Source organism: Aquarana catesbeiana, linkage group LG09 (genome assembly GCF_042186555.1).
Source record: "Aquarana catesbeiana isolate 2022-GZ linkage group LG09, ASM4218655v1, whole genome shotgun sequence".
Taxonomy (NCBI): Eukaryota; Metazoa; Chordata; class Amphibia; order Anura; family Ranidae; genus Aquarana; species Aquarana catesbeiana.
Genome location: NC_133332.1, coordinates 259,029,405 through 259,042,915, shown reverse-complemented (window position 1 = coordinate 259,042,915; position 13,511 = coordinate 259,029,405). Strand labels below are relative to the sequence as shown.

At 48.9% G+C, this 13,511-nt stretch overlaps 1 protein-coding gene across 1 annotated transcript in view; it reads right to left on the bottom strand.

Moving 5' to 3' along the window:
• Positions 1-13,511, bottom strand: part of NIBAN2 (niban apoptosis regulator 2) — a 139,590-nt gene that overhangs the window by 45,498 nt on the left and 80,581 nt on the right. Inside the window, exon 3 of the mRNA XM_073600274.1 lies at positions 636-766. Coding sequence (XP_073456375.1) covers positions 636-766 — 131 coding nt within the window. The remainder of the gene's footprint in view (positions 1-635; positions 767-13,511) is intronic.

The window sequence follows — 13,511 nt, the reverse complement described above, 5'->3', positions numbered from 1 at the left end:
TCTTCAGTGCCTTCCAATCTAGTCACTAGGGATGAGCTGAGTTGAACTAAGTCCAAATCCAGGTTCCCCAAACCCACGGGAAGTTGTCACATGATTGCATCCGTGCCAGCCCAATAAACTGTGGGTAAGATATTCTCCGACCTACAGCTGCGCATAACAAAAGTGCGGGGATGCTGGAGAGATCACTGACCGAATATGACTACATGGCCATACTAGGTCAATGATGTCATTAAGCCCATCAATACAGCTAACTTTGGTGTGCAGACTAACCCCAAGCGTATCCCTTGCTAGTTATGGAACACTATGCAAAAGTTTGGATTTTACTTTTGACTTTTCTGATCTGCATGCTTGGAAAATAAAAGAATCAAAGCCTCTGGAGCAGCAAAGCAGCCAGGAAATTCTCTTCAGAAGGAGCTCAGAAACAGCGGCATTCCTATTTCTCTCAGGTCACCTCAAAAGAACTTTTCTCATTATTCTTTGCAACCTATCAGATTATTCCTTTCAGGTCTAATGCAGTATGTGAGGATCAAAGGGAGAAAGAATGTCATTGGCTTCTTTGGGCAACATCAGTTTTATCTTCAATCATGAGTCCCACAATCACAGAAATGGAGTGCGAGACATGAACTATCGCCTACCTTGCGATGTAGTAGCTGCGTCTGTGGTCCTCCATTCCCTTCAATCTCATAGCGTACACTGTTGAACAGCGCCACTCCATACTGCTCCTCATAAATCTTCCCAAACTCTGCTAAGAGTTTCCTTGTATGTTCTGCAAAGAAAACAAAACATAGGTGGAAGTGAGAACACATTTCCATTTTCAGAGCTAAGCAAGTTTTTCTGTTCAGACCATACTAAATCATACAGATCGATACAGATGATTTAACCAATACACGACAGCGTGAAGGAGACATGAACCATTTTTCTGGCAAATGTTTAGGTGCCTTCAGACACTAAAAAGCGGCCTGCCTGTATATACAATTCTGCAATTAAACAATCATGGAATCAAAAAGTAAAATGCTGATTTTACATGTTTGCCTGGGGTTCCAATTTAAAGTCCAAATCCAGCAGCCCAAAGTATAGTAATACTACTCATCCTCTCCATGCTACAGCTCTTTCCATGTCCTCCTCTGCTGTTAGTTACCACTCCACTTCTGGGTTTAAAGACACCCTGTGTCAGCCCCTTCCTGTGAGTGCAGGCTGTCAATGACACGCCCCTTCCCCTGGGGGTAGGTCATCACACTGCCTGGCCATAGTGGAACGCTGCATAGAACCGTGCTCACGTGTCACAACATGGGCGCCATTTAGCAGTGAGAACCAGCTACTGCCAAAGCTAGAGTTGGTGCCCCACTTCACCATGTGACACAAAATTTGTCCTAGGGTGACAACGCTCACTCACTGTACTGTAGCTACGGAGCAGCAGCACTGTCATCCTAGGACAGAAAGTGTGTGAAGACTACAGACCACCTCCCTCCATAAACAGGGAGAAAGTGTTTTTTAGTCCACAGAGGTAAACTGCCATGGCTTGATAACCACTTCAGACAAGGTGCACAGAACAGCACCATATATTTCTGCCAGGATCAACAGGTTTTTTTTTTTCACTAAAAGATATATTAAAAGGCTTTTAATGGTATGTTAAAGGAGCAAAGGTAGCAAATGAGAGGAATTCCTTGTTGGGTACTACATAAACTTTAAATGATGACTACTCCATTTTAAAAATAAATTTAAATGTGGTGGAAGATGCTAAAATTGGGCTTTATAGCTGAACAAGTACTAGCTTCAACAATTCAGTATGGATGGAGGAATCTCTCCTATCGGTTATTGTATTCAGACAGCTGCAGCACCCTTGGCTGCCTGAATACCCCATCAGTGCCTGCATCCAATAGAATGTATTTACTTTTCAGCTGAGAATTTTCCACCCAATTCACTCAATTTTTCAAACAATTTTGGTCAAGCTGGTGGTGCTGACCCAGCCACCCACAGTTCAAATTTTGGCCTACTCAACAGGAATTGGAAGTTTGGGTTCTCAACACAAAGGAGAAGGAGAAATGCCTTCTGAGTGTAGCAAGCATATTTATTAACACATATGGCAACTCGCATAAAAAGGGTAAAAAAATGCTCATCAGCAAACAAGACACCATCCAGTATCGGTTCCACCTGGTGGAAAAGTCGCAGTCCTGCTCAGCACGCTACTCTGGAGACACCCAGGACTCCCCGGTCAGCGTGGAATGCACAACAAGGGGTGTCACTCCCTCACATGGCAAGGTGGGCGTGGCTACGTGTTATGGAGCATGCGTGCTCCTTCCTCAGGTCATTTAGGAATTTAGAATTTGAGTTCTAAATGACTAGCATAAAAAGTGGTGGAACATATAGCACAAACAGGTACACAAACTTCAGCTTTGACCCCTAATGAGGTCTCTCTGCAGCACTCTATAGTACAAGATCTTTTTGATGTTTTTCAGCACGTTGGAGAATTGAAAGTTTGGGTTCCATTAAAATTACACATTGACAAATTGCAGCCCCAGAATAGAAAAAAAAAGGATAAACCAATTTTTGGTGGCAAAAGCAGCAACTGGAATAATATGAATATATCTATATGTAGGCAACAAGGGGGCATCGCTGATACTTTATGTCCACTCTGCTAAAGTCTCTAATTACATCTCGGACTAAAACTGATTACCCAGTGGATGTGAGAAGCCGGCAGTGATGTGTGAGAAGCAGAGCTCACAAAGGATTACATTTTGTCCCATGTAAGCAGAAACCCGCTAATCTGGCGCGACTCAGGCTCGGGCTATGTGCACTGCTAGTTGATGTCATCCACATACTGGAACTCACTACAGGTGTTCTGTCCCCTTCTCCCGTCCACAGCTGCTCTACACATTGCTGGTCATCAATGAGGTTAACACAATAATAACTAAAACTATTCTGACTCATTACTTTCCATGTACAACTGAAGGGCTTCCAGGATTTTATTCACTTTTCTACTGAAATGAATGTATCATATGTCAGAGCATTTATGCAATGGCCTTTGAGAGCTGAAATAGACAAAAGCATTGTCACCGTGGGATTTCGGGAAAATATAAAAGATACAAATTAATGCAGCTCTAATCATCAACACATCCTAAATGAATGTTTAAATGCAAGAAGTGAAAGTACCTTACATAGTGATCCATAGAGAAATGCCAACTTCCATTGGCGGTCAGTAGAGAAATGCCCCATTACACCCTGAGGTCTCCTGAAGAAGCAATCTACCACAAAACATGTTGGGGCCGTTTCCTACATCCTACAGACACAGAGCCTCTATATATTAAAGTTATATCTTTATATATTCTGTGTAAACACAAACTTTGGGTAAAGTGTTTGATTTATAGCTGTTTAATTCTGGTCTGTCAGGTGTGGAATATACAGGGTGAGGTTCATTCTCCATCCAGGGTATCATTAGGCATACTGTTTGATGTTTTTTAAGGCCCCTTTCACACGAGGCGGACTCCGTTTCTATGGAGCCCGCCTCGGTCCGCCGGCTCAGCGGGAGATCTCTCCGTTGATCTCCGCTGAGCCGGCGGATGACAGGTCCCTCTCTGCTCACTGAGCGGGGAGGGGCTTGTCAGGCGCCGCTGCCGCCTATGGAGGGATCGGATGAAAACAGACAGCATGTCCGTTTTCATCAGATCTCACCCGGTCTGATAGCGACGGACCTGGACGTAGGGCCATCCGTCTGCTTTTAGCGGATCGGACGGGGTCAGATGTCAGCGGACATGTCTCCGCTGACATCCGACGCTCCATAGGCTAACATGGAGCGCCCGTTCAGGTCCGCCGTCAAAACTGACAGGCGGACCTGAACGGTCCGACCGTGTGAAAGGGGGGCTTAAAGAATTTGCATCTCTTGCACACCATAATAATCATTTTTTATTCAACATTTTGTAGTTATGGTTTTATTTCTGAGATTGCTGCTCCATTAAAAGTCCCACCTTTTTTTTCTCTTTGTTTGCCCCTTGACGGTCAGTGGATAAATGCCCCCTTACATTGGAAACAAACAAATGACCCCTGCCCTCTCCTATAACTGGCCTTCACAGCAAGGAGCACATGTAAAGAGCACTTAAAAAATTCAGTAGCATTAGGACTGCAAGCATGGTCATGCACAGGGTCATACAAGAGGCCTTGCAGCTTATGCATGCGTTTGCAAATGCATGCTAACTAAACCCCTGTTTTTATCGCAGACTGTTGGACAGGTTAATTTGGTCCATTGGCAGACTGGTTGGTGAGTTGAGCTATGGAATGTTCTGTTTTTGTCTTTCATGTGATAGCCCTTCCATGTGCTCCTTGCTGTGAAGGCCAGTTATTGGTGGTCAGTGGAGAAAGCCCCTGTGCACTGGGGGTCAGTGTATAAGCGACTCCTTATATTGAATATCAATGAGAAATTGCCCCCTTTCATTGGTAGTCGCTGTAGGTTTGAGATCAATCTGTTATTACTCAAGGAACCCCTAGCAACATCTGGGTGAACCCTAGGTGGCAGATAAGCCTTGACATAGCATATCAGTTTTCATTTGAACTAGTGACATAATGGGAGCCAGCAGTCAGCAATTCATAGTTAGGGGACAAATAGAAATATACACAGATGAAATGATTTTCCCATTACTGAAGTGTTATTTCCAGAACCTCCACAGCTAAATGTCAAACAGTCCCTGGCAGAAAAAACTCGCATTCCACTGGTGCCACTCCATGTAAATATTGATAACTGGGCCTTTCCTCGGCAGTCCTCCAAAACGCAGTCCTGTCAAAGACCCCTTTAAAGGGCAAGCCCTATAAACAAGTGATGAAAAGTTCTGAGCTGTACCCAGTATTCACCAGAAGTCCACTCTGTTTACGTGTATTCCATTTCAGCTTTGATTCTGCAAACTCTAAACTAACTGTGCGAGACTTCAATATCATGTACAGGACACGTACATGTGCAATGTGAGAGATGACAAAGAACAGGTAAGGTACAGTGGGGCAAAAAAAGTATTTATTGCTCCCACAGTTGATTTCTTCACACCAAGCTGCCTTTTGCAGATTCAGTCTTCCCAGCCTGGTGCAGGTCTACACCATAGTGGAGCTTGGAGTGTGACTGTTTGAGGTTGTGGACAGGTGTCTTTTATACTGATAACAAGTTCAAACAGGTGCCATTAATACAGGTAATGAGTGGAGGACAGAGGAGCCTCTTAAAGAAGAAGATACAGGTCTGTGAGAGCCAGAAATCTTGCTTGTTTGTAGGTGACCAAATACTTATTTTCCACCATAATTTGCAAATAAATTCTTTCAAAAATCAGACAATGCGATTGTCTGGATTTGTTTCCACATTTTGTCTCTCATAGTTGAGGTATACCTATGATGACAATTACAGGCCTCTCCCATCTTTTTAAGTGGGAGAACTTGCACAATTGGTGGTTGACTAAATACTTTTTTGCCCCACTGTAAATGACATGCTCAGTTGGACATCCCATTGACTGCTTTTCTGCCACTATAACAGATGACTGGCAACAATGCTATTCTAATCCATTTTATATAGCAGTAACTGGACCTTAAGCTACCATACAGGCAGGCTAAATGAGCCACCTCTAAAAGACTCCTCCATCCACACTACCAGTGCGGCTGGACGAACCTCCCCTGCCAACTATTGTTTTCTGACAGTGTGCACCTACGGCTACCTGAATACCTGAACAGTGACTACATCTGATTGGATGCAATCACTGTCCTCCCAATAAATTTTCCACCTGGCTCCTTTGACACATCATTAAAAAGTTGACTTATGTCGTGCGGATTGGTGCAGACAGGGCCACCTAGTGCTCAAATCTCAGCCAATTCAGTAGCAACTAGCTAAAATTTGAAACAATTATTGCAATTTGTTTTTTTTTTTTTCTGGCACAATATTTTCATTGAAATATGAGAAAGGGAAAACCAAATAACAAATTCCCACGCAGGGGAAATGGACATAAAACATAAGAAGAAAAGGTTCATATAAATGTACATAATAAAACATATGTAGCGCTGGTAGATTTGTGATCTACCCACTGCTAGGTAAATTTAGTAACTTGTCCGTTAGGGAAGTTAGATTTGCCTCTGTTCCAGCTTGGCTGACGTTGTGTGTGTTTCCATACTGAGCCGGTGGGTGTCGCTGTTACCACTGGTTAGTGTTGGAAAGGCAACGTGTCTAAGCGTATGGGTGCTCCTCTGTCCCGGAGACAACTCGGTGGAGGTGGTCCTCCGAGTTGCATTCTGGGAGAGGGTATTTATGGAACAGACGCCATATTTTGGGGTTCGTTTTACAGCCACCTGCTGGCCCTCCTGGCCGACAGGTATGCGTTAGTGCTACCTCGTGGTCCTCTGTTCCGGAGGCCCGCGCCGCTGCGGCGCGTGGGTGGCCACAGAAGCATGTCTGGGGCCACCACAGCAGCCGAGGAATGGTCCTGAGCTGTCTACCCCGAGTGAAGAAGCTGGACAACCGAGGAGATCCCAGGGGAGGACCCGTCATGGAAGGATCACGCAGAGTGCTGGTCTGGAGAGGGGCCTGCTGACTCGGTTGGAGGACGTATCCTAAAATAGTTCCACAGCATAGTACTGCCGGGTTGGCTTAGAGGTCCAAGTACTGTGTCTGACATTTACCGCAAAGTTTAACATATCCTGTGGCAGAGGATTGTACGGATTTATTTCAAGCAAGACTGTGGCAGAGACTTTTGTTTGTGCTACGTACTGGCTGCTAGGCAAGTGAGAGAGGCCTATCCAGGCGAGCAGAGATTGTGTCCCACAAGGGGATCGCATCGGATTACAATATTCAACCTTAAAGGACATTCTCAAGAATATTAAAGAAAGGTATTTGAGCTTCCCTGTAGCTTCCCTCCTGCCTCTTTCCTGCTACTTCCTTCCTTATTTGGTTTAATAAGGCATTGAAAACGTATTCAAGTGTTGGTGCTTTCATCGTCCAGAGGTAAACTCAACAGAACCCTAGACCCGGTGCCGGTGAAACAGGGTGTCGAGAGTGAAGGTAACAGACCCGTCTAAATCAGCAGCTCCACCGAGAGTTAGTGCTACACATATATTATGAGGGTGTTGATTATCAATTGACATCGACCTGCCAGCCAGAGCCGGGGGTCATTGCGCTATGCCCGAGCCTTGAGACCCAGGGGCTAAGGCAGACAAGGGGGAGCGGAACGGGGAAGAGGAAGACAGAACAAACACGAGAGAGGAAAAAAACAAAAAAACCTCAATGGCTAGAGGACATCCGTTTAAAAGAACAAGCAGATATGTAGGTGTCAAAAAATCTAACCGTTCATCACCTCAAGCACTCACACCTTAATTCCTGTTAAATAATTATGTTCATTGTGACAGATTCCTAAACTGTACAAACTGTCACTGAACATCTAAGCTGTAGTACTGTGTAAACAAGCTATACGCGTCATACCCTCGTTTTTGTTTTTTGCAACTCCTACCCTTATTACTGAGCCCAGTAATAATACAAAGCAAACATTCTAAACTTGAGACAGAAAAAAAAAATTGGAAATTAAAGTTTGAATTTGGCTAGTTTCTGCTGGGTTGAGTTTTTTTTTTTGTTGGGAAAGAAACCCACCAGACAAAGGTGCAACTAAAACCTAGTGTGTGTGTGTATGTGTTCAATTGCATCAAACTCTAATCCATTCTATTGGCCAGCTCTCAGCTGTCTGAGATATAACCAATTTGTACACACATACTAGGTGCCATTTTAGACAGGAGTCAATTAACCTACCAGCATGTTGTATCGGACTCTTGGCCAGGGGCGTAACTAGAAATCACAGGGCCCCATAGCACAGGCCCCCCCCCCCAAAAAATGAACTAATGCCACTGAACAACAGATTACCACACCTATGTAGCACAGTACCCAGCTTATATGAATTTCGAACAACAAAATATGCAGTATACTGTACGGACATCCCCTATATCAGTGCAGACCCCCCAGCAGTACAGACCCCCCAGCAGTGCAGACACCCCCCTTCGTACAGACCCCCCAGCATTACAGACCCCCCCTCAGTGCAGACACCCCCCCAGCAGTACAGACACCCCCCCTAGTGCAGACCCCCCAGCATTACAGACCCCCGAGTGCAGGACCCCCCCCCAGCAGTACAGACACCCCCCCAGTGCAGACCACCCCCCTCAGTACAGACACCACCTGGTGCAGGCCCCCCCAGCATTACAGACCCCCACTCAGTGCAGGCGCCCCCCCTCAGTGCAGACACCCCCTCAGTAAAGACATCCCCCAGCAGTGCAGACACCCCAGCATTACAGACCCCTCTCAGTGCAGGACCCCCCCAGGCAGTACAGACACCCCCCCAGTACAGACACCCCTCCAGTGCAGACCCCCCCAGCATTACAGACCCCCCCTTGGTGCAGACACCCCCTCAGTACAGACACACCCCAGCAGTACAGACACCCCCCAGTAGTACAGACACACCCCAGCAGTGCAGACACCCCCCTAGTGCAGACCCCCCAGCATTACAGACCCCCCCCAGTGCAGACAGGCCTCAGTAGTACAGACCCCCCTCAGCAGTGCAGACACCCCCTTAGTACAGACACCCCCCTAGTGCAGACCCCCAGCATTACAGACCCCCCTCAGTGCAGTACCCCCCCAGTGCAGACCATCCCCCTCAGTACAGACACCCCTCCAGTGCAGACCCCAGAGCATTACAGACCCCCCTCAGTGCAGACACCCCCCAGTAGTACAGACACCCCCCAGCAGTGCAGACACCCCCCTAATGCAGACCCCCAGCATTACAGACCCCCCTCAGTGCAGACACCCCCCTAGTGCAGACCCCCAGAGCATTACAGACACCCCCTCAGTACAGACACACCCCAGCAGTGCAGACACCCCCCCAGTAGTACAGACACACCCCAGCAGTGCAGACACCCCCTAGTGCAGACCCCCCAGCATTACAGACCCCCCTCAGTGCAGACACCCCCCTCAGCAGTACAAACACCCCCCCCAGTGCAGACCCCCCCTCAGTGCAGACAGGCCTCAGTAGTACAGACCCCCCTCAGCACAGACACCCCCCCTAGTGCAGACCCCCAGCATTACAGACCCCCCTCAGTGCAGGACCCCCCAAGTGCAGACCCCAGAGCATTACAGACCCCCCTCAGTGCAGACACCCCCCCAGTAGTACAGACCCCCCTCAGTACAGACACCCCCCAGCAGTGCAGACACCCCCCTTAGTACAGACACCCCCCTAATGCAGACCCCCAGCATTACAGACCCCCTCAGTGCAGACACCCCCCTAGTGCAGACCCCCAGAGCATTGCAGACCCCCCTCAGTAGTACAGGCCCACCTCATTACAGACACCCCCAGCATTACAGACCCCCCTCAGTGCAGGACCCCCCAGCAGTACAGACACCCCCCAGTGCAGACGCCCCCAGCATTACAGACCCCCCTCAGTGCAGACACCCCCTCCTCAGTGCAGACCCCCCTCAGTACAGACACCCCCCAGCAGTGCAGGCACCCCCCCTAGTGCAGACCCCCCATTAGTACAGACACCCCCAGCATTACAGACCCCCCTCAGTGCAGGACCCCCAGCAGTACAGACACCCCCCAGTGCAGACCCCCCCAGCATTACAGACCCCCCTCAGTGCAGACAGGCCTCAGTAGTACAGACCCCCCTCAGCAGTGCAGACACCCCCTTAGTACAGACACCCCCCTAGTGCAGACCCCCAGCATTACAGACCCCCCTCAGTGCAGGACCCCCCCAGTGCAGACCATCCCCCTCAGTACAGACACCCCCCCAGTGCAGACCCCAGAGCATTACAGACCCCCCCCAGTAGTACAGACCCCCCTCAGTACAGACACCCCCCAGCAGTGCAGACACCCCCCTTAGTACAGACACCCCCTAATGCAGACCCCCAGCATTACACACCCCCCTCAGTGCAGACACCCCCCTAGTGCAGACCCCCCTCGGTACAGACGCCCCCTCAGTACACACACACCCCAGCAGTGCAGACACCCCCCAGTAGTACAGATACACCCCAGCAGTGCAGACACCCCCAGCATTACAGACCCCCCTCAGTGCAGACACCCCCCTCAGCAGTACAAACACCCCCCCCAGTGCAGACCCCCCCAGCATTACAGACCCCCCTCAGTGCAGACAGGCCTCAGTAGTACAGACCCCCCTCAGCAGTGCAGACACCCCCCTTAGTACAGACACCCCCCCAGTGCAGACCCCCAGCATTACAGACCCCCCCAGTGCAGACCCCAGAGCATTAAAGACCCCCCTCAGTGCAGACACCCCCCCAGTAGTACAGACCCCCCTCAGTACAGACACCCCCCAGCAGTGCAGACACCCCCCTAATGCAGACCCCCAGCATTACAGACCCCCCTCAGTGCAGACACCCCCCCAGTGCAGACACCCCCCTAGTGCAGACCCCCAGAGCATTACAGACCCCCCTCAGTGCAGACACCCCCCAGTGCAGACCCCCAGAGCATTACAGACCCCCCTCAGTGCAGACACCCCCCCAGTGCAGACCCCCCTCAGTAGTACAGGCCCACCTCATTACAGACACCCCCCATCAGTACAGACACCCCCAGCATTACAGACCCCCCAGCAGTACAGACACCCCCCAGCGCAGACGCCCCCAGCATTACAGACCCCCCTCAGTGCAGACACCCCCTCCTCAGTGCAGACCCCCCCTCAGTACAGACACCCCCCCAGCAGTGCAGGCACCCCCTCTAGTGCAGACCCCCCTCAGTGCAGACACCCCCCTCAGTGCAGACCCCCAGAGCATTACAGACCGACCTCAGTGCAGACCCCCCTCAGTAGTACAGACCCCCCTCAGTACAGATACCCCCCCAGTGCAGACCACCTCCCTCAGTACAGAGACCCCCCAGCATTACAGACCCCCCCTCAGTGCAGACACCCCCCAGCAGTGCAGGCACCCCCTCTAGTGCAGACCCCCCTCAGTGCAGATACCCCCCTCAGTGCAGACCCCCAGAGCATTACAGACCGACCTCAGTGCAGACCCCCCTCAGTAGTACAGACCCCCCTCAGTACAGACACCCCCCCAGTGCAGAGACCCCCCCAGCATTACAGACCCCCCCTCAGTGCAGACACCCCCCAGCAGTGCAGACACCCCCCAGCAGTAGTGCAGACCCCCCTCTGTGCAGACGCCCCCCCCCTTACATACCTCAGAACTGCGCTGACAGTCTCCACTCTCCAGATACACACAGCGGTGTGTGTCCCTCAAGCGCAGGCTCCTCCTCCTCTGTGGATGTAAACAGAGGAGGGGAGGCGGCTTCGGTCCGCTCCACTCTGCTGAGGGACACAGCAGAGCGAGGCATAGCTAATCAGGGCAGCGAGCGGTGTTAGTGGTGCGGCTGCCGCTACCCAAGGTTGTCACCCCTCTGGCGGCCCGCAGGTGTCTCCCGGTGCGGCCCGCACCGCCTTGCAACGCCACTCACCGGGCACCACTCGGCTGCGGGCCCCATAGCGCCCGCATGGGTCGCTATGGCGGTGGTTCCGCCACTGCTCTTTGCTATTCTCTGGGCACCATGTCTGATAGGTTTGATGGCCTTTATCCATAGAATTTGCTTTGCAAAAAGAGGTAGGTCACCAGATCTTTCCTCAAACTTTCTCAATTACTTGGGCTTGGGACCAGAATGTAACAGCAAATGTGCATAGCCAATTTGTGCACACGTAGTAGGGCCATTTTTGACAGAGGCCAATGAACCTACCAGCATGTCGATTCCAACTCTCAGCTATTCCCTGGGAACCATGTCTGATAAGCTTGATGGCCTTTTTCCAGAGCACTTTCTTGGCAAATTCAGTCAATTCCCCCACCAGCATGCCTTTGGAATGTGGGAGGAAACTGGATTACCCAGATAACCCCACGCAAGCATAGGGAGAAGATGCAAACTCCATACAGAATCCCCTCGTACAAAATTAAAACTGAGGTGCTTTCATGTGTAATAATGTCTGACTATTTAACAATGATTTTGAAACCTTAATCCTTTTTTTTCTAATCAAAAGGACCCTACAACAGATAGCAGAAGGCAAATAAAGGGAAATGCAGTTTGTACGTAGCCTTGAGAAGGCCCATTCAGGGACTACCAGGGGAAAACAAGCATTAGGACACATACGAAAGCCTGACCCAATGACTATTGGTACCCACAGATAAGCCAGGGTCCATCCTTCTACTGCATCCTCTCAAAAACTCAAAGAACCTTGCATGCTTGGCATAGCCATTCTCACTCAGAACATCTTAAAGACAGATAGACAATACCTACACACTTCTAAAGTTCATGGTCAATTTTATTCCCAAAATGTTATTTCTGGACACAACCTGTAATTGAATGGAGCATAATCAAGGATGAGCTTAAGGATTTGCAAATGTGTGCAAACTAAACCCTTTGGTTTTAACGTGAACAGTTAGACAGGGTCAATTGGGTTTATTGCAGGCTGGCTGGTAAGTGAGCTGGGAATTTGTTTGTTGTTTTTTGACATGTGCCGCCTTCCATGTACTCCTTGCTGCAAATGCCAATTATAGGTTGGGATGGTTGCCATTTGTTTGTACTGTTGGTAATTGGTGAGGGGACTGGATACCTTCACTGCCACTGTGCTATTGCTGGGTGTTCAGTGCATTCCTATACCTATAAGGATGTGTGGGCTGCCTCCCGGCATTCCTGCCCTTAATCTATCCATTAATCTATATGTGCTCCAATTTAGGAGACTCTCAAAACAATAAAGTTAGGACTGCAGTGCACTGGGGTGCCATGAAGTGGCTGCTGCAGCTTACGCATGTATTTGCAAATGTGTGCCAATTAAACCTTGTTTTAACATGAACTGTTACGGTTAATTTGGTTTGTTGCAGGCTGGCTGGTAAACGAGCTGGGAATTTTGTACTCCTTGCTGCAAAGGCCATTAATAGGTTGGGTTGGTTGCCATTTGTTTATACAATCAAAGATGAGCTCCCTAGGCTTTCAGGACCTTCTCTAGTCATTGGACTTTCATTTATTCTCTTATATAGTTGCCCACCACTTCAACATTCCATACTGTACCCACACCCTGCTGGGGCTCATGTTGCACCTGGTTTGGTTATGTCTTCCAGCGTCTTTTTTTTTTCAATGCCTTCCCTTCACCTAACTTCTAAATATACCAATTTTTTAAAAAATTTCCAGTCACTGTAATGAAGCGCTAGCTCCCTTCAAGTATCCCTACTCTGTGCGTCATTTTGCTATAAATACAGTCGGAGGACTAATAAAAATACATGGTTATATAATTATTCATGTAAAAATACCATCTACCACTCTGTTAGGTTTAATACTTATTACTTATCACAAACATATCTGTGGAACAGTCTTGGGATTCAATGTACCATGACTCACTATAACATTGCACAAATAACCCAGCCATGACTCACATCGACTCAATTCTTTAATCTAAAGATACTGCCATGCATAGAACTGCATAGCTGGGAACGTTTTAGAAGAATTTTCAGGGTCACTTGCAGATTAGGTTAGGCTTTCTTCATC